The sequence below is a fragment of the Chiloscyllium plagiosum genome, chromosome 29 (assembly GCF_004010195.1).
Source record: "Chiloscyllium plagiosum isolate BGI_BamShark_2017 chromosome 29, ASM401019v2, whole genome shotgun sequence".
Lineage (NCBI taxonomy): Eukaryota > Metazoa > Chordata > Chondrichthyes > Orectolobiformes > Hemiscylliidae > Chiloscyllium > Chiloscyllium plagiosum.
Window position 1 is genome coordinate 40,946,719 of NC_057738.1, and position 25,233 is coordinate 40,971,951.

The window sequence follows — 25,233 nt, forward strand, 5'->3', positions numbered from 1 at the left end:
GAGTTCATGGAATGCCCTGCCAGTAGCAGTGGTGGACACTCCCTCTTTATGGCATTTAAACGGGCATTGGATAGGCATAGGGAGGATAGTGGGCTAGTGTAGGTTAGGTGGGCTTGGATCGGCACAACATCGAGGGCCAAAGGGCCTGTACTGCGCTGTATTCTTCTATGTTCTATGTTTTATAAGGAGGAGGTTCAACACCACCTCATGGGGAATTGAGAATTGTCAATAAATATCAGCTTTGCCAGCAATGCTCACATTCCATGAAACAATACAAGAGAACAATTGAACAGAGCAGTAGCAACAGTTTGAAGGGAGATTTGATCTTTGTGATTTTTTTTGTTTTTGTAGCTTTTGCGAAGTTCCCTGGTCAATAATCGTACTCAAGCCAAAGTGGCAGAAGAGCTGGGCATGCAGGACTTTGCCATCACAAATGATAAAACCAAACGACCTGTGGCTCTACGTACCAAAACCCTTGCTGACCTTTTAGAATGTGAGTGCACGCTCCCCTGTTGTGTAACACTTTATCCAACAAAGAGATTGTGTGGCCATCTAAATCAGGAGTAGGTCACTCAGTCCCTTGAGCTAGTTCTGCCATTCAGTAAGGTCATGGCTGATTTGATTGCTCTGCATTCCTGACTAAGCCTAATAATCTTTCAACCACGTGCTTATCAAGTATCCATCCGCTTCTCCCTTAAAAAATATTTAAAGCCTCTACTTTCACTTCCTTTTGTAAGAAGATTGTTTCGAAGACTCATGACCATCTGTATTGACAGAGCAGAGGTGTTCAGCAAAGTAGTTGCCCAGTCTGTGTTTTGTCTCCCCTGTGTAGAGGAGACCACATTGTGAGCAGTGAATACAGTAGGTAAAATTGAATTAATGAAGTACAGATAAAGCGCTGCTTCACCTGGAATCTTGAATTGTGCGGAGGCAGGTGTTATATCTTTTGCAATTGCACGGGAAGGTGTCGAGGGACTATGGGACGTGTTGGGAGTAAAAGAGGAGTGGCCCATGATGTCCAGCAGGGAACAGCCCCTTCAGAATGCTGACAAAGGAGGGGAGGGGAATAAGTGTCTGGTCGTGGCATCCTGCTACATGTTTGTGTTGTAATTTTGTATTTATTTTTTAAATGCAGTGTACTAGATAGTTGAGGTTAAATTAATTATTTGAATGAACAGAATGACTGTATATCATTAATTAAGTATAATTTTGTTTTTCTTTAGCGTTCATAGCTGCACTTTACATTGACCAGGATTTGGACTATGTTCGCACTTTCATGAATGTATGCTTCTTCCCACGATTGAAGGTCAGTGGATACAACCTCAGTCACTTCAGTGTAAAATCATTCATCAAGAGTCTGCACTTTAGGCATCATCACTGATCCAGGTGCAAATTGTACTGTCTGTTGTGCTCATAGATTTTTTTTAAACTCCGGTTTCTGCAAAGACAGTTGCATGTTGCCCAAATAAAATCTTCCATGCGCCAGTGCAACTGGTTAGTGTTTTTGAATGTGACTTTTCTTTCAAATATTTGCATTATTTTTCCTTGACATATTAAAGAATGGTAACTTTGTGCAGTTTGGTTACAGGAATGCTGTCACTCAGAGGAAAAAATAGCTTGTTCAAACAGTATTGACCCCACTTCCTATGATTTTAAGTTACCTGGTTTTAAAATGTGATAGTGAACAGCCTAGCAAGTTACATTGGTGGATTAATTTCTGAGTAAACTAAAGGTTTTAAATTCTTTGAATGCATGCCTTTTAGTGCTCTTGCACCTTACAAAGTTCAATTTGAAGAGCCTCATCAAAAAACCATGAGATTGGCAATAGCAGGATTTCCAACAGTGCTCAATTTGACCTGAGATTCTGAACAAAGGCCTGACTTCTGGCACAATGACCCACATCTTGTGGGCGGCACGGTGGCACAGTGGTTAGCACTGCTGCCTCACAGCGCCTGAGACCCGGGTTCAATTCCCGCCTCAGGCGACTGACTGTGTGGAGTTTGCACGTTCTCCCCGTGTCTGCGTGGGTTTCCTCCGGGTGCTCCGGTTTCCTCCCACAGTCCAAAAGATGTGCAGGGTCAGGTGAATTGGCCATGCTAAATTGCCCGTAGTGTTAGGTAAGGGGTAAATGTAGGGGTATGGGTGGGTTTCGCTTCGGCGGGTCGGTGTGGACTTGTTGGGCCGAAGGGCCTGTTTCCACACTGTAATCTAATCTAATCTAATCTTCCAGTCTCCAGATTGGCTGAGATATGGGCATTGGTTGGCAGTTGTGGGTTCACACACTGCGGAAGTCCTGATGTGTGGACCTAGATTGGAATTGCCTAGAAAGTTTAAACTCCGATGGGGAACTCTTTGCTGAATGGACAGATTCTGACCCTGAACTCGGTATAGGCTCGCGATAGATGTGCAGGAATTATCTATGTTGTTACCACTGGGATTGAGAGACTGTGTTTAAAACTTGGTCTAACAGCTGAGGAACTCTACAACCAATGACCTCTCCCTGGATCCACCTGACTACCACACTCCCTCTCTTCTCCTCGACCTGCCCTGTCTACCACACTCCCTCCCTTCTCCTCGACCTGCTCTGACTACCTCCACAACACCATTTGAAAACCGCACCAAACCAACCCTGTCTAACAGTTACCCCTCAATCAACATTAACAAAAATCAAAGTAACAAACTGAAATACTGCTGATGCTAGAAACCTGAAACAGGCGGAGAATGCTGAATAAACTTAGAGGCTGTGGTACAGCATCTCTGGAGAATAAAACTGTTAATATTTCGAGTCCCAAGTATGACTGAAGAAGAGTCGTATCAGACTTGAAGCATTAATTCTGCTTTTCTCTCCACAAATGCTGCCATGTCTGCTAAGTTTCATCAGCATTCTCTGTTTTTGTTTCAAAAAAGGGAGCCATCTAGTCATTAATTATATACATGGGAGCTTGTCTGTAATTGGCTGCTGTATTTCTTACTTTACAGCAGTGTCTACACTTCAGAAATACTTCCCAAGTTTTAAAACCTTTTTGGATGCTATGAGATTATGGAAGGCACTATATAAAACATAAGTTCATTTTAAATTTTTCTTTGTATCCTTGTGCTATTTATTTTTGTTTAGTGTTCCTTGTGCCTGTGTTCACAGATCAGGATATGTGAAATTTGTATAAAATCAATGGCAGGCTGAGATGTGCTTATAGCGCTGCACTGATACCAATGAAATGTAAAAGCAGAAGTGTTCAATGCCAAAATTTAAGACTTAACTGAAGTGATTATATGTGCCGAATCTGTAGGTTAGTCAAATGACATGCACAGACTTTAATTGTTACTTTTTCTCTTTCATATTGGAGCAGGAGTTTATCCTGAACCAGGATTGGAATGACCCTAAATCTCAGCTTCAACAGTGCTGCCTGACTCTTCGGACAGAAGGCAAAGAGCCAGACATCCCTTTGTACAAGTGAGTTCACATGTCGTGCGAATAAATTTTATTTTCCTTTGTTGCATTGACTAGAAGCTGGGGAGTTTTATCTTCTATGCACATTGTGGGTGATTGACATTGTTTCCTTTCTCTCCAATCTTACATGTTTTAAAGGGTTTTAAATGATGGCTGTATCTACATTGATATTCAGTTACTTGTAACTGGAACCTTTTTGAGCAGTCATTTTACTGTGACATTCTGTGATAATATTAGAATAAATAACTGTTATGGGGTGTATGAGGAGAAAGTGAGGACTGCAGATGCTGGAGATCAGAGTCGAAAAGTGTTGCACTGGAAAAACACAGCAAGTTAGGCAGCATCCGAGGAACAGGAGAGTTGATGTTTCAGGCATAAGCCTTTCATCAGGAATGTGATCATTCCTGATGAAGGGCTTATGTCCGAGATGTTGACTGTCCTGCTCCTCGGATGCTGCCTGACTTGCTGTGCTTTTCCAGCGCCAGACTTTTTAACTTTATGGGTTGCGTGTTTTTCTCGTCAGTTTTACTGCAAGAAAGATATGATTACAAAGTATAATACTGACTGAAATGCACAATCAAAATTGTTCGCCAGTATTTAATACAGTTTTTAGAATACTGATTTGCTGAATATGAGTTAACAGGGAGGAATGAAGCAATGGTTTTTTTTTTGTTTTCCCTCATTAATGTCTCACTGGGACCATTGCTGGGGAAATCAATGTCCTGCACAGTGGGAAAGTCCGATCAAGAGTTCATGTTTTTCTTGAAGCCAAGTTGGTATTGTACAAGTAAACAAAAAAAATGAAAGTAAAATGCTGTGGGTGCTAAATATCTAAAACAAAAAGAAAACGCTGAATAAACTCAGCAGATCTGGCAGCGTCTGTGAAGCAAGAAACAAAATAAATGATTTTTAACATCTTTGCAGTACAACATGAGAATTGAAAATGCCACCAATTTTGTTTTTCTTTGTTTGATGGACAAATGGTTGGTCAAACCTCGTGGGGTTTTGAAGAAGGGAAAAAAGCAAAGAACCGCAGATGCTGGAAATCTGAAACAAAAACAGAAATTACTGGTGAAACTTCATAGGTCTCGCAGCATCTGTGGAGAGAAAGCAGAGTCAATGTTTCGGACCTGGTGACTGATGCTGCCAGACCTCCTGAGCTTCTCCAGTAATTTGTTTTTATTTGGAATTTTGAAATATCTGCTTAGGAGGCAGCTTTCAATTTTCTTGCTTCCATGACATTGAGATAAGCAAAAATAAAACTCTTGCAACCCTTATCCTAATTCGTGGTAACCCACATAACCCCTGTTGGTTAAACTAGTTTAGCTCCGTGTCCAGAAATATATCGTTCTAAAATATAATTGATCCAGGGCCTTGCCCTCTCCTTGGAACCACCACAGGCCACCTCTTATCCAAGAATTCCAAGCTCTTCAAATCTGGCCTGTTGCACTTTTCTGATTTTAATTGCTCCATCATCAGCAATTCTGCTTCTGAGGTTTTAATCTCTGGAATTTCCTCTATAAACCTTGTCTTAAGAGGTTTTAACTTCCTTAAAGCCTAAGAACGTAGAGTGCAGCACAGGAACAGGCCCATCACCTCACCAAGTCTGTGCCAACCATAATGCCATTCTAAACTAACCCCATCAGCCTGCTTATGGTCCATATCCCTCTATTCCATGCTTATTCATGTGTCTGTCTAAATACCTCTTAAATGTTGCTATAGTATTTGCTTCCCCTGGCAGCATAGTTCAAGCACCTATCTTCATCAGTTTTAGAAAAACAAAAATGTTCCTTGCACTTCTCCTTTAAACTTTCTCCCTCTGACCTTAAACCAATACCCCCTGGTATTTGACATTTCCACCCTGGAAAAGAGACTGACAATCCACTCTCTCCATGCCTCTCATAATTTTATTTTGTTCAGATAAAGTTTTTGCATCCCTGCCCTAACATCCTCTGCTCTGACTGTCGCATTGTTTGATATGTTCTTGTTTACTACATCATGTGATACATGCACATAAGGGCAATCTATAAATGCTCAGTAGCAGCAGTGTACCATCTACAAGACACACTGCAGTAACTCACTAATCCTGAATTGTAAATATAACACAGTTCTTTCAGTGTTACTGGATCAGAATCCTGCAACCACTTCCCTATTAGCACTGTCAGTGTCTTTACACCTTTAGGATTGTACTGATTTTAGAAAGCAGTTTGCCAGCAGCTTCTCCAGGGCAATTAGGAATCAGTAACAAATGCTAGCCCAGCAAGCAATACCCACTTCCTCTGAGTGAATAAAACAAAAATGTTAATAAAGCAGAAAAGTGGCATTGATGTCAGTGGTCAGCCATGATCTAATTGAATGGTGGCGTAGACCCAATAGCCTACTCCTGTTCCTAAGTCAGGATTGTGAGTGAAACAGAAGGAGGTATGTAGCTGCTGGTATTGCTGCCATATATGCTGCCCTTGTTATAATAGAATATAGAGTTTAGTGGTTTGGAAAGTGGTGAAGTAGTTTTGGTGAGATGCTGCAGTGCTTATTGTACATGTCCATTTTGCTGGCGCTGTGCATTGGTAATGAAGGAAGTAAATGTTTAAGGTCGTGGTTGGGATACGCATCAAGCAGGATGCTTTGTTCTGGATGGTGTCAGACCTCTTGAGATTTGTTGGAGCTGCACCCATCCCGGCGAGTAAGGAGAATTCAATTACATTCTTGACCCGTGCCTGTGGATAGGCTTGGGGAGTCGGGAGGTGAATTGTTCAGAATAAAATCCTCCGTTTTTGACCTGATCGTGTATACATAGCATTTATTTGGCTAATCCAGTTCAGGTTTTGGTCAATGATTTAAGATGTTGATAGTGAGAGTTTTTATAATGGTAATGCCAAATTGAATGTCAAAAGGTGGTGGTTAGGTTCTCTCTCTTTGTAGATGGTCATTACCTGGCACTTGTTTAATGTGAATAGAAGCGTTGCTCGCCACTTCTCAGCTCAAAGCTGAGTATTATCCAGGTCTTACTATCCGTGTTCACAAGGTTGCCTCAGTATCTGGGGAGTCGCAAATGCTGCTGAATGTTGTTCCGTCATCAGTGAACATCCCCATTTCTTACCTTAGGTCATTGGTGAAGCAGCTGAAATTGGTTGGGCCTGGGCACTACTCTGAGGATTTTGTGCAGTGATTGTCTGTGACTGAGATGATTGGCATCCAACGACCTCAACCATCTTTATTTTGTGCAAGATATGACTCCATCCAATGGGGAGTCTTGCCCCTGATCTTTATTGATTTAAGTTTTGCAAAGACTCCACACTCTGTCAAACACTGTCTTCATATTAAGGGCAGGCATTTTCTCCACGCCTCTTGAACAAAGCTGTTTTGTCCCTGTTTCGATTAAGCCTTTTGTAATATAGAGTTGTAAGGATGTGCTTAGGAGCACATTAAGCACCAACTGATATGATGTGACAGGGAGTTGGGTAAGGCACGGTTTGGAGCTTGAAGGAGCAAGACACAATATCAAAAGTCTCTCTGATAGTGTCAGCAATGATGACAGTCGTACAAATGTTATTTGTGTTGAGAGTGTGTTGCTGGAAAAGCATAGCAGGTCAGACAGCATCCGAGGAGCAGGAAAATGGATATTTCAGGCCGGAGCCCTTCATCAGGAACTTTTATGTTGTTTGTACCTGCTTGGGATTATGCAATAAGCTACATTTTGTTTAAGATGAACGTCTTCTAGTATGACTGACCATAACTTGACCAATTGGGTCCTTTAGATCTCTACACCCCAGCAAGGAATGTTGACCAGGATAATAGGAGAGCTTCTTATGTACCCATTTTCGGATGTTGCCATTATATTTTATTGATTAATTGGATTTCCCATACCCCAAAGCTAATAACAGTCCTGAAGTACAAACATGTTGAAGTCCCATTGTTGATCTTGAATCCACAAACTCTTGACTTTAGAGTTGAAGATGAGCTAAACTGACATTTGATGTTGAATTTGGGTGATTCCCTCATGAACAAAGGGACATGTCCCCAAAGTGCCAGGCAAACTCTAAAATACCATCTGCATGCCGGCATTTTGGTTTGCTTCTGTTGTTGTCTTTAATGATGCCAAAACCCCTTCTCACAAGTGCCATGTTTCAAATGTGCCCTTTTGGGCTTCTGTAAAGTTATAAATGGATTGAAGAATGGGCACTTTCTTCATTGATGAGGGAAATCCCTCCCTTTAATTTTTGCTGTATACTTGTTTCTCATGTGCATGTGCTTTTCTGTCAGTCTTAATGTCCAGCTAAATATTTCAGGCTTTGAAATAATACGTTCTTTTGTTTTCTATCTATTTGTTCTTTGGCGTAATGACCATGGGATGAGATCATTCAAATGCTTAAACTGTTGTAATTAAACTGAGGTTAGCATTTAATGCCCATTCCACTTAATTTTTAAAATACCTTGAAACGTTAGTGACCAGGTGTGATGATTATCAAGTACAAAGGGAGGTCAGACAACAGGTAGATTTTTCAGATAGCAATACGACCTTATATATTGTTGTCCACTTGTGACACTTATTCTGGAGATTAACTATATTCAGAATGGTGTGACCTAAGTTGTGTGGTTTTATATGTTTTACATATATTTACCAATCTAATTTGCTTTAGAATTTGGATTTTGAACTAGTCATGTGTTTTGTGGGGGGGTGGGTGTGATTAATAGTTTACATGTCAGTCTCCATGATTTTTAAACTGATATGTGAGACAATAGCTCTTGGAATTTGTTTGCATTGGGAGTTTTATAATCAAAGAGAGTAAACGTTAAGAGTCATTAACTTTCCTTTCGAACTTGTAATCCCTACACTGTGGAAGCAGGGCAGTTAGCCCATCAAGTCCACACCGACCCTCTGAAGTGCATCCTTCCCAGACCTTAGCTGATCCCTATAGCCCTGCATTTCCTATGGCTATCCCACCTAACCTGCACATCTTCGGACTGTGGGAAGGGACCGGACCACCCAGAGGAAACCCATACAGACACGGAGAATGTGCAAACTCCTCACAGATAGTCAGCCGAGTTTGGAATCGAACCCAGGTCCCTGGCACTGTAAGACAGTAGTGCTAACCACTGAGCCACCGTGTTGCCTGTGTTAGTATTTCATGTGACCATTCAATTGAACAACAAGTATATTTATATCGAGGTAAGATGGTTTAGAAGAATCCAGAATTTTCTTTTTTGTTTTTACGATTAAGAACACACAGATTGGAAAGCTTGTGGTTTCATTTCAGGGAAGTAAGTTTCTCTGTCTAAAGACTATTTCTTTTTAATTTCTATATATTTGACTGTAGATGGAAATGGGGAAAGGACTGATTGAAAAACCAAGGATTGTGGAAGGAATTGCTGCACGTTTTAAAACAAGTTTCTGAAACTCATTGAAAGTTATGTTTGCAATGCTGCTTTGTTCAAGCAGCAGGGGAGTTGAGCTGGCACTAGGTAGTATATTGAAAGTGTGATGCTGAAAAAGTACAGCAGGTCAGGCAGCATCTGAGGAGAAGGCGAGTTGGAATTTCGGGCATAAGCCGTTCATTATTCCTGATGAAGGGCTTATTCCTGAAACGTTGATTCTCCTGCTCCTCTGATCCAGCACCACCCTTTTCGACTCTGACTTCTCCAGCATCTGCAGTCCACGTTTTCTACTCGGGGTTACATACAAAATGAGGTTCAACTGTAACAGGTTGCTGATTGTTCTGTGAAGTTGAGACTAGTTGTGGATGTTAAAGGCCATCGGCCTGACAACGACTATCTGAACTATTGGTTCCTTGGTAGCTGAACAGCTTGCGAGTATGTTTGATAATGATAGAAGCCTTTTGACTGCTTTAAAAAAAGTCAGTTGGTGTGTCTCTTTCTCTATCCAATTAAGAGTTACCAACCTGTTGCTCTTAACCAATAAGTCAGAGATTTTGTAGTGTGTGAACTAGTTGCTCTGTGCCACATGGGGAAAGAACTAAAGGAGATGGGAAACCAAAGGTATGCTTCCATCAAATGTGAAGGACTGGTACCATTGAACTACATCCCCAATGTTTTTTCCTCACCACTCAACACCATTTCTTTTTTGTCTGTCTATGTGTATAGAAGGAGTTTCGAAGAGGTTAGCGTTTTAATGCATTGAGCTGTTTGGTTACAGTTTATAGTTGTTTACCTGTGGTTAGAATATATTTATTTGTAATGCATGTTAGTTGTTGAGTAGAGAAACCTATTCTGTAGTTTCCGTTAACCTGGATTTGTCTCAAAGATGAAATGAGGACTTTGCGAACTTTGATAGAATCTTTAACTTCTGTGATGATCTTGGGAATAGCAGCCTTCAATTTCCAATGGGTTACTCCAGTGAGATGTGAAACTAGAGAAAGGACTTATTTCAGAACAGTGAGGAAATAGGCTAAAAGGAAACAAACTGCTGGAGAAACTCAGCAGGTCAGGCAGTATTTGTGGAGAGGGAAACAGAGTTAACATTTCAGGTCCTATATGACTCCTCTTCAGAACTATCTTAGTGTAAGGATTTTAGTTTGAAAATTCTGAATCCAAAGTGTTTGGTCAGAAAACTAGGTTACTTGTAGCTAAGAAAGTTTAAGCTCTGTTGTATGTCTGATAAAGGAAAAAGCTATCAAATTCTTCAGACTGAGAATTGTAAGAGAAGCAGTTATGTCCAAACTATAAATGTGAAAGAGAAGGGAATTTTCTCTCTGCTATTTGAGTACTGTAAAGGTCTATGTTGGGAATAGATGGGATTTTATTTTACCATGGATTTCAAAATTTTTCAAATTGTGTTATTTGTAAATAGCTTGGTTTGCTACATTTTTCACTAAATTTCCTTTTTGTGCTGAATTTCTATTTTATTGTTAAAACCAAATCTGCAGCATTGCATGCCTGCGTTTCAGTGAAAGACAACTTCATTACATTAAGAAAAAAGATATGCCAAGCCAAATTTCAGTCTAGGGTCTGACTTAGACTGATAGAGATGTACAGCACAGAAACAGACCCTTCGGTCCAACTCGTCCATGCCGACCAGTAATCCTAACCTAATCTAGTCTCATTTGTCAGCACATGGCCCATATCCCTCTAAACCATTCCTATTCATATACCCATCCAGTTGGCCTTTTAAATGCTACAATTATAGCAGCCTCCACCAATTCCTCTGGCAGCTCATTCCATACACACACAACCCTCTGTGTGAAACATCAGCTGACAAAACAACATTAGGTGATATTGTTATTTCAAATAGGAATATATTTGCACCACTACAGACACAGATATCAAACATGACCTGATGAATGTTATTTTCCAAAGTCTGTATTTTCTATTCATTGGATGTGGGTGTTATTAGCAGGTCCAGCATTGATTGCCTATAACTGAGTGGGTTGCAAGACCACTTCAGAGGACAGTCAAAAGACAACCAAATTTCTGTAGGTCTGGAGTAACATTTGGGGAAGACCAGTTAAGAACAAAAGATCTCCCTTTCTGGAGGACATTATTGAACCAGATGAGTTTTTTTAACAATACATTGTGGTATGATAATTTGGTAGTTTCATGGCAGTTTTTATTGAGATGACATTTTTTTAAAAATTCCAGATTTAATTAATTAGTTGAATTCAAGTGTCCCAGCTGTCCTGAAGAACTGGGACTTTTTGAACTCCTGCCTCCGAATCCCAAAGAGGAGGCCTTTAGATTGTTAGTCTAGTGACATAACCTGCATTATCTGTTAACATCTGTTAAAGTTAGATTTGTGGCACTGGAGGGTTTAACTGTGTGAACATCTTCTTACCCTTCTGAGTGTTTGTTCATGCTGTGGGAATGAAAACTTTTGAAGTTGGTTTTGAACAAATGCAACAATACACTCAAGAAGCAATTTTACATGACCATTGATTGCTGACTGTATTTTAGAATGCAATGTGTTGAAACTCTGTTTTCTTTTATCAGGATTCTTCAGACAGTGGGGCCATCCCATGCCAGGACATACACTGTGGCTGTATATTTCAAAGGAGAGAGGATTGGTTGCGGTACAGGTCCAAGGTAAGATGGTCTTCCTGATTGTGGTGGCATTACTTTGAGAGTTATTTGTGCAATAATTCTTGATGGCCTTTCCTGGCAAATAGGAAAGTGAGTAATCCCTGTAATATTCAAGAAAACAAGGATCGAACTGGAGGCCATGTTTGCTCAATCTCACATTTATTTACAGAGTTGAACATTACAAGCATGTATCAGACTCACTTGCACCCTGGTGTTAGTCTATAACTCCTTAAGTGAAACCCATTGTTTGCCTACAATCTGCATATCATGAAGCACAGTTGATGTACAATTAACACCAATGTAATAAACTGCAAAATTGAAACTCAACTGGAAATGGGTTTACACACTTGCTAATGTATGAAATAGATGCATGAGTAGCCCATTAGGCCCCCTAAGTTTGCTCCAACATTCAATAAAATCCTAGCTGATTAGATGTTGGCCTCAAATTCACATTCCCACCTACTTTCAACACCCTTTGACTCCCATGTTAGTCAATAATCTATCAATTTCTGCCTTTAAAGTATTCAATGACACCTGTCTTCACTGGTGCTTAGGGAACAAAGCTCTATGACCCTCTGGGGGGGGGGGAAATAATAAGTCCTCCTCTTAAATAGGACAACCTTTTTTTCCATTATTTCATGGGATATGGGCATTGCTACAGGGCTGCCATTTGTTCCATCCCTAGGTTGGCTGTAGGTCTGGGGTTACATGTAAACCAGACCAGGTAAAGATGGCAGATTTCCTTTCCTAAAGGACATTAGTGAACCAGTTATTCTTTTTTTGTGGCAATCAACAGTGGTCACCATTAAACTAGCTTTTAATTCTGATTTTCTTGAATTTCAAGTTCTACCATCTGTCACAGTGAGATTCAAAACAGCATCCACAGCAAATCATCCTGAGTCTGTGGATTACTAATCCAATGACATTTACCATTATGCCACATAATAGTATTATGTCCTTAATAGTGACCCCTAGTTCTAGTCATAGAGTCATAAAGCATGGAAACAAATCCTTAGGGAAAACTAACCCATGCCGACCATGTTCCCAAACTAAACTAGTCTCACTTGTGTGCATTTGGCTCATATCCCTCCAAACCTTGCATGTTCATGAACTTATCCAAATGTCTTTTAATTGTTGTAACTGCGCCTGCGTCTATCACTTCCTCTGGCAGTTCATTCCACATTGGAACCACTCTTTGTGTAAATACAAAACTTACCCCACCGGTCCTTTCTAAAATTTTTTCCTCTCACCTTAAAAATATGCCCCCTAGTTTTGATCTCTCCTACCCTACAGGAAAAAAACCCTTACTCGTCACCATATCTATGACCCTCATGATTTTTTTTTAAACCTCTAACAAGGAAACATCATCTCAGCATCCACCCTATCAAATCCTGTCAGGAGCTTTTTTGGTTTCCTGGATTTCCTTCCTTAATGGCATTGTGGGCCTAACTGCACATGGACTGCAGCAGTTCAAAAAGGCAGCTCACCACTACCTCTGGCCAGCTCGTGACTCTCATTATAGAAGAAAAATGTAAGATTAGGATGTAGGAGAATGAGAAACAATCAATGCTGAAGGGGTTAAATAAATTTGTTAGTTGAAAGTTCATTTATTGGTCCTATTATAAAGGAAGTTAAATCCCAGAGGTCATTAGGGTTGCTTTCCCATTGAAGAGCGATGACTAGCCGTGGTTTAACCTAAAGTTCACTACACCTCAGGTGAAGGGAGAATTGAATCTGTGCTACTGTGTTGTAAACCAGCTGTCCAGCCAGCTGAGCTAACCAATCCTCCCCATATTCTCAAAGCAAACGGGAACCACGAATGTACAAAAGCAGGTTAGAAATATATAAGAGTTGCACTATCAGCAGGAGAGTGCTGGCCTTGGGTAAAACATAATGCCTTTGAAAACCGGATATTGTGAGGCACCTAGTCAAACTGGTGGTGAATCTGTGGAGTTCTTTACCTAGATGCTGCCTTAAGCTGTTTGCACCATTGATCAAAGCTCACATACAAGTAATGGCCACCAGGAGGTAATGTTATAGGTTGACCAAGATTGCATCAGTATCATCCAAGGGAAGAAACCAGGAACTGGCAAGCAAACCAAGACACAGCCGTTCTACCTTTTGCAAGCCATTTCATTTTGATGCACTGTTTTAATTAATGGCAAGTTGGCCTGTGACGTGCATTAATCCAAAGTGACTGGATTTACCTGGGATGGAGAAAAACACTTTTACAGTACAATAACAGAATTGACAGTGGAGCAGCTCTGAAATTTTCAACGAGTATTTAGCATGCAACAACGAATTATTATGTTGATGTGGAATGATATTGCCTTTCTGTTGATAAAACCTATGTATAACAAATATGGAGTTATTTCTGCCAAATGCATTTTAGCTAAGAATCGCCAGATCCCTTCAAGGAGGTAGTCTGTCATAGCCGCTGAGTTTAAACAGGCGACTGAATTTAATGAGCATTGCTGTCAAGTTTCAAAGTTCCCAAGTGGATCACTAGGCTTGATGGGAATGTTGTAAACTCTGTTTTCACCTTTTATTTTACTGTAATGCCATTGATTTGTCCTTGTGCTCTTCTTAACCATTAATCTTCCAGATGGGAATTAGCAATAACTCTGCTCCAGCAGCCCTGCTTTGGTCTGCGCAGGTACCACTCCCAAAGCTGTAGCCATAATAAAACAGCATCTGCACAAATTAGTCTGACTTTAAGAATATTTAAATGTCTGGACAGCATGACAAATATCAGCATTTTGTTTTATACAGATCTGAACAGAACAAAAACGTGCCTAAGCAACATTGAACGTCTTAAATGGAAGCATTTGAATGTTTAATTACCCTTTATCATAACCCATTTGAAAGCTAATGATTGTAATCACCATTGTGGTAAAAATCATGCAGAGGTATTGTGCAGCAGTAACAGAAAATAATTAACCATTGTGGGTGTATGCAATTTCCTGTGTGATTTAACCTTTTCTTTGACACAAATTGTTGATTCTCAGCAGTGCTGTGTTAAACATCAGGATGCTAGCTTTCATTAGCTGCAGAACCTGTAAAAGGAGATTTATCTCTTGACTTCACCGTCAAGGATCTGGTCAGGTTTCGAATATATCCTTTTTTTTCTCTCTGGCAGAGAATGCATCTTTTGACAGTACAGGTGTCATGGTGACTGAAGGCTTTTGTTATTCAATCAGAGGTTACTGGACTTGCTCAGCAGGTCTGGGGCATCTGTGGAACAAGAAACAGAGTTAACGTCTAGGGGTCGATGACCTTACTGGAGAAAGTTTGAGGTTTTTGAGCAGGTGTAGACAGGCAGGGAGGAGAGAAGCTCTGAGATGGCGGAGAGATGAGATGACAACAGGATGGTAATGCAAAGCGAAAGGAGGTACACTTTGGGACAAGTGAAGAAAGAACAGGTGTATATAGAGAAAGCGTGAGTGGAAAAAGCAGAATCACCACCAACAATTGCTGTCAAGAATAAAAGGCAGTTGTGATCGTAATTTCTGAATGAATTTTGGAGATGCGAGACTGTAAATGGACTGCTGAGGTATCGTTACTTGGCCTTCTGTTTGGGCTTCATGAGAGCCACACAGCAGTTCATGGTCAGTGAGAGTGATGTTCAGAATTATAATCAGGAGCACCTAGAGCCTTTTGACCATTCTTGTGGACTGAACGGAAGTATTTTGCAAAGTGATCACCCCCATGTCCTGGGTGTTGAGGAGATCACAGCTTGAGAAAGAATGGAGTAAACCAATCTTGAAAAAGTACAAGTAATCATTGTTTCACCTGGAAGATGTGTTTGGGGCCATGGCCAGTAAGAAGGAATTAAAATTTTCAGAGGTCAAACGTCTGCAGGTGTTTTTTTTATTATTTCTATCTCGATTCTGTTGTGTGGCATCACCATGCCAACAGGATAGATCTGGATCTTTCGAATTAAACTAGCAACTCCGGACTGAGAGTCATGAGGTACTGTGAACCATCATCAGCAGCAAAATGTACTCTAGCTTAATCTACAACATTCCCCACACTACAATTTCAATCAAGCCAAGCAATCAACTCTTCTTCAAAGAAGAATGCAGGAGGGTGTACCAGGGACAGCACCACTCATATCTAAAAATGGGGTGCCAGCCTGGTGAAGCTACCAAACAGGACTACTTGCATGCCAAACAACATAAGCAGAATTTATTGACAGAAGGAATCCCACAACCAACAGATAAAATGTAAACTCTGCATTCCTGCCATATCCAGTCATGGATACTGGGGGACAATTTACCAACTCACTGGAGGAAGAGGCTCCAAAAATATCCCCATCCCTAATTCTGGAAGAGCCCAACAAGCAAGGGCAAAAAATATGGCTGAAGTATTTGCATCAGTCTTCAGCCAGAAGTTCCAAGTGGCTGATCTTCCACACTGATCTCTAACATCACAGCGCCAGTCTTCAGTAAATTTGATTCACTCCGTGTGATTAAGAATGGCTAAATGCAGTGGACACTACAAAGACTATGGAACCTGACAACATTCTGAAAGTGTTGAAGACATGTTCTTCAGAACTTGACACAGCCTTAGCCAAGACTTCCAGTATAGCGACAACACTGGCATCTCCCTAAGATGTGGAAAATTGCCCACCTATGTCCTGCTTACAAAGAAAAAGGACAAATCCAAAGAATGCACTGCAGAGATTCACAAAGACTCCTTCGCAGTGCCTTCCAAAGCCATGACCACCTCCATCCAGAAAAACAAGTGCAGCAGGTGCATGAGAACAATACCCCCTGCAAATTCCCCTCCAAGCCACTCGCATCCTGACTTGGAAATGTATCACCAGTCCATCATTGTCAGTGGATCAAAATATTGGCATTCCCTCCCTAATGGAATTGATCTCCCTACAGCAGATCGACTTTGGCGGTTCCAGAAGACAGCTTGCCACCACCTTCTTATGGGCAACTAGGGACAGACAGTAAATGCTGACCCTGCCAGCAATACCCACATCCCAAAAACAAATAAAGAAAAAGATTAATTCTGCCATATTTTATTGTGCAGAGAACTTTCTGGGGGGAAAAAGTCTGAATTTACTTTGGTATTTTGTGCAATCTGCCTGTAATACCGGTGACATTTTGGGAGTTTAATTCAATGTAAGAAAATTGATTAAATATCACTGCCAACCCCACTATCTGCAGAAACATTGCTGGAAAATATTAAGAACGGCATTTGAATCGTATTAATGTTTTATTTTGCTGATAATCTCTGACACAAAAGTTCAGCACTATGCAGTAAAATTAGCTGCAGCACCATAAGACTTGCCTACGGCATAAATTAGTGGAAAGGAGGGACTGTAGGAGGCTGAGCGAACTGCGAGATTAGTTTCTAGTCTATTTCCTACCTCTGGGACCTGTGATTCAAATGTAATGTGAGGAAAAGCAATAAACGTTGCCTCTTAATACTAGGTGCTCATTTTTATCGGTGAGTTACGATCTGGTAGTTGAGCTTTTTCTGTGAAGAATATAATTAGAGCTCAAAACCATTGGAATTTGCTGCCAAGCCAAGTCATGATGGTAATCACACAGTACCTCAGGGAAGGACAAATACAACGACAATCCTTTCTTGGTGTAATCTGCTTTGTACTGAAAATGTCAGAGTCAGGTAAGGGCTGGGTCACAGAACTCCCCCAGAGTGCTTCAACTCTAATTGTACAAATGACTCTCAATTCTGCATTTGTGTTTCCACTTACAAAGGACAGCATTTCACATCATTTTTGGATGATTGAACTGAGGTGGGTGCTTGGATGTTGCTGATATGGTGAACTGAATGTACTGGACTGATGCAGAGATTGAGCTGTGTTTGAATTTGGGGCTCCTGATGCAGGCACTGGCAGCGTCCTCTGTGCTTTACTGTAGCTCCACTCCAGTCTTGGAGAGAGTTCAGCATTGTTGAATGGAGTAGAATTGAAATACACATGCTGGAATTAATACAGCAGGTCAGAAAGCATCCTTGGAGAGAGGAAGTGAGTGAACCTTCAGGTCTGAGACCTAGCATCAAGATCAACTATCTGTGTCTCTCTTCACAGATTCTGACTGACCTGCTGAGTGGTTCTGTATATGTTTCATATTTCCAACGACTGCAGTATTTTGTTTTTTTTTCTTTTTGTCTTGTATGAGATTTAATGTGAACAAAAAAGTTAATGATTTAGTCAGTTTCAAGGCAATGAGAAATGTTGTGAGTGCCATTTGTCCAAAAGAAGCTGAAGTCGCCTAATGTGGATTGAGTACAGGCCTGTTGAGCCTTGATAACTTCTCAACTAACAGTTTTCTTATATTTCACGACAACAACATTCATTTGTCCAATACCTTTAGCATTATGAAACCCCCAAGGTGCTTCATGGTAGTGGCTTCAAACAGCACCTGATCTCCTCCTTGTTGACCAAATAGATCTGACGCCAAAGAGCTGTGGTTTTTCTCTTACTGTAAGTAGAAAACTCTTGCAGCCAATATTCTAGGATTGCTGTTTCTCATGAGTTACTGATTCAATTAGCTTGATCACTGTCAGAAACTGAAGAGTAATGTTCATTTTGATTATCATATGAGCATTTAGCTGCAGCATTGTCTTTTCATCTCGAAGACCAATGATCAGGACATCAGGTTTAGGAGCAGGCATAGACCATTTGGCTATTTGACACAATCTTGGCCAATCTTCTTCAACCCAACTTTTCCACCCTTTCACCAAAACCCTCAGTTCTTTGAGATTAGTCTTGAACATATTCAAAAAGAGAGCTTCCACAAACCAGTCTGAATCTCGTTTGTAGAAAAAAAGAATTTTTTTTTCTTCTTCTTGGTCCTAAATCTCAGAATAAGGGGTCACTCATTTAACATAAATGATGATGAATTTCTTTTCCGGGTAGTGAATCTGTGGAATTCTTTACTGCAAAGGGCTGTCAAGGCTGAGTCGTTAAGTGTATTCAAGGCTGAGTTAGACAGATTTTTAATCAGTAAGGGTCATGGGAAAGGCAGGAATGTGGAGTGGTGAATTATCAAATCAGCCATGATCTCATTAATGGCCTGTTCTGCTCCTTTGTCTTAAGATCTTATGATGATCAATTAAATGTCTGACCTTCTATCCAGGGGATGTGCCCTTAAGTTTATGATTCCCCATTTAGTGGAACAGCCTCTGTGTTGACCTTGTCAAAATCCCTTAGAACCTTAAGCAAGCACAGAGCACCTCAGCCAGTCTGGCAGTATCTATGGAGAGAGACAAGGAGTTAACGTTTCAAGTCTGGTATGACTGTTCAGAACCACATTTATTGCTGCCAGACCTGATGAGTTTTTCCAGCCTTCGCTGTTCGTTCAGATTCTGGTGGCTGCAGTATTTTTACTTTACCTTTCAGAGTCTTGCATGTCTCAATGAGATCGCCTCTCATTCTACGAACCTTCCAAGATTATAAGGCCAGTTTACTTAAACCCTCCTCAGAGGACTACCATGTCGTTTCAAGGGCCAATCTCTGGTGAACTCTTGCTGTACCACATCCAAGACCATAGGGTCATAGAAGTATATCCCTTCTTGGGTACAGACAACAAAACTGCACAGTCCTCCGAGTCTGGTATAGTAAGAGCAACCATCACAGAGGCAGTAACGACTCTGAGGCAGAGGAGTTCATTCAAGCGAATCGAGCTGTTTATTACAAACCATTAGTGGAAAAAGCAGGGAGAGGAGTTCCAGGTAGATGTGCAGGAATACTGAACTCACTCTAATTCATGAGCATGAGTTATAGCTTTCTATATGCAGAAATAAACAACTTGTCTGGCAGTCAAAAACAGCTTGTCTCCATCCCCTTTTTTAGTGTGGTCACTCCCTAGGGCACCTATTGTGTGCTGTCATTTTAGTTTGATAATTTAATCAGAATTTGACATTTTAATCAGTAATCTACTTTGTCACCTGTTCCTGTCCTATCATCCTGTCGAATCTCTTCAACCAGCTATCTAATGGTCAGGGGCGCATGGTCCTGTGGTTTAACCAAAATGTCACAGAGGTGTCAACCGGTTCAACATAGTCAGTAGACCACATTGTTCTACCCGAATCAGCCTTGCTTAAGCATTCTCGGTCAACTATTTCTTGTCTATTCTACTATACTTATGGGAAATTCTTCCCTTTCAGGTCTCAATGAACCCTGTACAGTCTTTCAAGGTGCCATCTTCCTATATAGAGTTTGAGAGGCTCATCAATTAAAAGTAAAGACTGGCTAGCTTCATAGTCACTGCACGAAGCCAATCTTATTTTGATATTCTAAAAAAGTAAGAAGGTGGATTGGAGAAGGGATTGATTTTCTGAGGTTGGGAAAAAGTAACATTTTTGAATAATCTAGGAGGAACTCTGCTGCTCTTCCAAAAATATACAGTGTGGAGCGATCTGAGTGTTCTTGTGCATAATACACAAAAGGTTAGTGCATAGGTACAGCAAGTAATTAAAAAGGCAAATAGAGTTTTGGCCTTTATTGCTTGGGGGTTGGAGTTTAAAACTAGGGAGGTCTTGCCACAACTGTACAACTGTCTTATGAGGTACTGGAGTACTGTACGCAGTTTTTAATATGCTGGCACTGGAGGCAGTTCAAAAGAGATTCAATAGATTTGATTCCTGAGATGAATGGGGTTAACTTATTGTAATGGACCAGACCAAACTCTCTCAAAAATATATGAACAAGGTAGCCTGGATCCTCACACTTCCTTATTTTAAAGGCAAGTGCCAGGCTTTGTAGATGCAATCCAGTTGGTCAAGCTACCAGATTTGAAGCAAAACACACTTAATTCATACACTATAGTCACAATACAACAAAAGAAAGGTTATTCCAATTTCTTCTAACTCAACTGGAAAACTTAACAGAATAATTTAACTGTTAAGCAATAATTGTTCCAATATAGTAATACTTTACAAACACCACCTCGGCAAAGACAAATTCAGTCAAAATCAATTGCCTCGTAGGCAACTCTTCAGTCCAGGAGGAAAAGCATACAGAGTAAACTCCGAGAAAGACACAGAAGGGAGAGATGTACTGTAGCTTCCCAATCCAGCCTCCAATCTCAGTAACTGCTACTGAAAAACTAAAACTGAAAATCCCAGCTCTGTGGCTACTTCTATTGTCTCAACCTGAGAAATAAAAACCCAAGGCCCCTCAAGCTATTGATGGGCTTTGAAGCAGATTGCTCGGCATCCCTGATCTCAACGTTTCTTCGTGTTTCAAAGAAAAGAGCAAAATACACCTCTTAAATCCATAGTATCATCAGACTTCTCAAAAACAGCAGATAGGTTAGGCCTTTATCCATCATAGTTTAGAAGAATAAGGGCTACTCTTAATAACATATACAAGATTTTGAGGGAGCTTGACAGGGGAGATGTTGGGACAATATTTCCACTAATGAAGTAATCTCGAACTAAGGGCCATAGTTTCAGAATAAGGCGACACTCATATAAAACAGATGTGAAGGAATTTTGTCTCTCAGAGGGTAGTGAATGTCTGGAATTCTCTTGCTGAGAGTGTTATGGAGGCTAGATCACTGAAAGTATTTAAGGAATGGTAGATTTTTTAAATATTAGGGAATTGACAGCTGTGCTGAATTGACACAAAGGTGGTGTTGATCAGCCATAATCTTATAGAATGGTGATATCGGCTTGATGGGCGAAATGATCTCCTCCTGCTCCTGTTTTTCATTGGCTTATGTGATACCCAAACATCTATGAAATTGCAAATAATAATGTTAGACACCAAGGTAAAAAGTTAAGCAAGTGTGCAGTGTTAACTCTAATAGCCAAAACTGAAAGCTTTACCAAGTGATGCCAGTTTTTTCATGGGACAAGCTGTCAAAGCTTTTTGTTCTGCTCTCATCAGGACAGATGCAAGAATACCAAATTTCAAAAGAAGCAAATACGTGTCTGTTTGACAAGAGGGTACTGATGGGTTGGTAAATGGACTATGGTTGAAGTGTTGAGGGGTAGCATACACCAGGGTCGATTAACCCCCTACATTTAGCAGGTTAATTCCTATTAGTCAAGACTTTGCCTTGGATAATGCGCCAGGGAATGCTACTCCCAAGGTTTTGTTTCAATGAAAAATACGCAAAATATCATAGAATCCCTATAGTGCGGAAGCAGGCCATTCAGCCCATTTAGTCCTCACTGATCCTGCGAAGAGCATCTTAACCAGACCCACTCCATCCCCATCACACTGCATTTCCCATGGTTAATCGATTTAACCTACACATCCTTGGACACTACAGGCAATTTAAGTTGGCCACTCCACCTAACCTGCACATCTTTGGACTGTGGGAGGAAACCAGAGGCACCCAGGAGAAAACTCACTGGGAGAATGTCTGTCTGTTTGGGGTTTGCACAGTCACCTGAGACTAGAATCAAACCCAGGTCCCTGTCACTGTGTGGCGGTAGTCCAAACCACGGAGCCATCGTGCTGCCCCACATGGATACATCCTCTCCGTTTATAAAGGACAGGGTCTTCATTGTCAGTGTGTGTAAATTCTAACAAACGCAATGGAGCTTGGTTATAAGCAGACGGATAATCTTTGTTATTTATTTAATATTCGACGCAGTTGTGATTGTTTGACAAGTGATGTCCAATTGTGGAATCACATCCAGTGTTGGAAAATATGCACTCTTTTCTCCTTCCTGGAGGAGGTGGTGGTAGGAAGTGGAAATAGTTGGCCCTGGAGAGATGCTAATGTCTCTCCACCCAACTCCTCCCTGTTGATTTATTTGACATACTGGTAATTAAGGCTCAAAAAGTTATTTTATTTTTCTCATTAAGATTCAGCAGCATTTTTGAGAGAGAAACAAATGTTTCAATTATGTTTCTTGCACTGTTCCTAATAATTTTATTCAGGCCTGGGAGTGTTATGATGCTCGATCTTTCTTTTAGCACACGTGTGAAGAGAACCATCTGGTGTTATTTCACTGTGTCAGGTCAGGTCAGAGATAATGAGACTGTCAGTAGAAGGCTCATTCCACCAGCAGTTTGACTGAAGTACATGCTGTCTACTTCATTGGAGATGCTACTTTCAGAGAAATTGCATTTCAGCCATTTTTATTAATGGGATTGAGCAATGTCCAACACAGCAAAAAAAAAATTCATTCTTGGCCTGACAACCTGGTAGTGATGAAATTTCATCCACCCTTCACCAACTCCGTAGGCTATGCCTCCCTACGGTACAGATAAGAAAATCTTGCTCAATTTAGTGAAATCATTTTACAATATGGTACTGGTCCATGCTTCAGTTTGTCATTCTAATAATTACTTTCTTTTCCCAACAGCATTCAACAAGCAGAAATGGGAGCTGCTATGGATGCATTGGAAAAATGTAAGAGAATCTTTCTTGTTAAGGTTTATTATCTTTTCTTCCCCCTTTTCACAATTGTTAGAAAATTCAGAGACTGACTTGATTGTACTTTTGAATAAACTGGTTGGAACTGATGTAAAAGTAAATGACATGGGTATTTCAGAAGTTGTGTTACTGAAACTGTAAACCATCAAATCAAAAGTGTGTTTGACACATCCAGGCTGGATTCTTCAATCTGATTAAAGAGGTGATTCCATTCATTAATACAAAGAGAATTCTTCACCTGAGGAGTAGGCTGCACGTCTCAGAGGTAAGAAGTACAGGATTTGAACTTCACTCCCAGTGAAATCCGATTGGATTGAATTTGGGTTGGCATCCATCAGGAGCAGCAAGAGAGAGAGGACCAGGGAGCTGCCGGAAAGGTAAGTTTTCCCTCTTAAAAGGAGTTAGCTCGAGCATCAGCGACCTTCATTTGCAGCAGCAGGGGGAGCAGTGAGAGCAAGGAGCTGTGTGGGAGCAGTTGAATTGTGCTCTCACTCTGATACGTTTGGGCAGCGGCTTCTGGGGGGAGATGGCTCACCAGGGGAAAGCAGCAGTAGCCAGGTTCATGGCACCGTGGCTGACTCTGCTGAACCGAAGGGCGGGAAAAAGTGTGGAAGGGCTAGAGTCATAGGGGATTCAATTGTAAGGGGAGTAGATAGGCTGTTGTGTGGTCAAAAATGTGACTCCTGAATGGTATGATGCCTTCCAGGTGCATGGGTCAGGGATGTGTCAGATCGGCTGCAGGACGTGCTGAAGGGGCTGGGTGAACAGCCGGCTGTTGTGGTGCATGTAGGCCCCAATGATACATGTAAAAAAAAAAATGGGATGAGGTCCTACAAGCAGTATTTAGAAAGTTAGGAGCCAAGTTAAAAAGTAGGATCTCAGGATTGCAACCAGTGCCAGGTGCTAGTCAGAGTAGAAATGAAAGAATAGGCAGGGTGAACGCGTGGCCTGAGAGAAGGGGCAGGAGGGAGGGGTTCAGATTTTTGGGACACTGGGACCGGTTCTGGGGATGGTGGGACTATTATAAATTGGACAGTCTACACCTGGGCCAGACTGGAACTAAAGTCCTTGGAGGTGCTTTTGCTAACGCTGTTGGGCAGGGTTTAAATTAATGTGGCCCGGGGGATGGGAACCAAATGAGGAGGTTAGTGGACAGTAAAGAGGTAGTAACTAAAGCCTGTAAGGAACTAGATAATGAAGTCAGCGTGACCATGGGGAAGAGTCGGCAGGGAGCAGATGATGAACACAAAGGGACAGGTGGTCTCAGGTGCATTTGTTTTAATGTGAGAAGTGCAGTAGGTAAGGCAGATGAACTTAAGGCTTGGATTATTACCTGAGTATAATGTGATGGCTATTACTGAATCTTGGTTGAGGGAAGGGCATGATTGGCAACTAAATATCCTTGGATATCGATGCTTCAGGTGGGATAGAGAGGGAGGTAAAGGGGTGGAGGAGTTGCATTACTGGTCAGAGAGGATATCATGGTTGTGCTGAAGGAGGGCACTGTGGGCAGAGCTCAGAAATTGGAACGTTGCGATAAAAATGTTGGGACTTTATTACAGGCCTCCCAATAGCGAGCGTGAGTTACAGGTAAAAATATGTAAACAGATTATTGGAAAGATATAGGAGCAGCAGGGTGGTATAGATAGGAAATTTTAATTTTCCAACATTTACCGGGATTCACTTAGTGTTAGAGGTATAGATGGCGCAGAATTTGTAAGGAGCTTCCAGTAGTGCAGGAGAAACATGTTCCTGTGAAAATGAGGGACAGGAAATGGCAAGATTAGGGAACCATGGATGACAGGTGAAATTGTGAGACTAGCGAAGAGGAAAAAGGAAACATTCACAAGGTGCAGGCGACTGAAGACGGACTGTGTTTCGGAAGAACATCGGGAATGTAGGACCAATCTGAAACAAGGAATTAAGAGGGCTAAAAGGGGTCATGAAATATTTTTAACAAACAGGGTTAAGGAATATCTGAAAGAAGAGGGATACCGACCCTTAGAAAATAGATGACAGCTTTAGATAGAGGATCTGGATTGGGGCAGGCTTGGAGGGTCGAAGGGCCTATTCCAGTCCTGTAATTTTCTTTGTTCTTTGATACTCATGGAGGTGGAATACTGCATGAGGCATGTCCTCCTTATGCTCTCTCTCCCTGCTGAGCAATCTGCCCCTGTACTCCCTCTCCCCATCTGACTGACCTGCACCCTACCCCGTTCTCCCTCTACCCACTGAGCGACCTGCCCCCATGCTCCCTTTCCTCACTGAGTGATCTACACCCCCCCATGCTCCCACACCCCACCTGACTGACCTGTCCCCGTACCCCCTCTCCCCACCTGACTGACCTGTCCCCGTATCCCCCCTCCCCACCTG

The 25,233-nt window shown here is 41.3% G+C and overlaps 1 protein-coding gene across 1 annotated transcript in view; it reads left to right on the plus strand.

Moving 5' to 3' along the window:
- drosha (drosha ribonuclease III) overlaps positions 1–25,233 on the plus strand; it is a 182,247-nt gene that overhangs the window by 134,320 nt on the left and 22,694 nt on the right. The window contains exons 27-31 of the mRNA XM_043719624.1: positions 352–493; positions 1,224–1,306; positions 3,348–3,451; positions 11,393–11,485; positions 22,790–22,836. Of these exons, the coding sequence (XP_043575559.1) occupies positions 352–493; positions 1,224–1,306; positions 3,348–3,451; positions 11,393–11,485; positions 22,790–22,836 (469 nt within the window). The remainder of the gene's footprint in view (positions 1–351; positions 494–1,223; positions 1,307–3,347; positions 3,452–11,392; positions 11,486–22,789; positions 22,837–25,233) is intronic.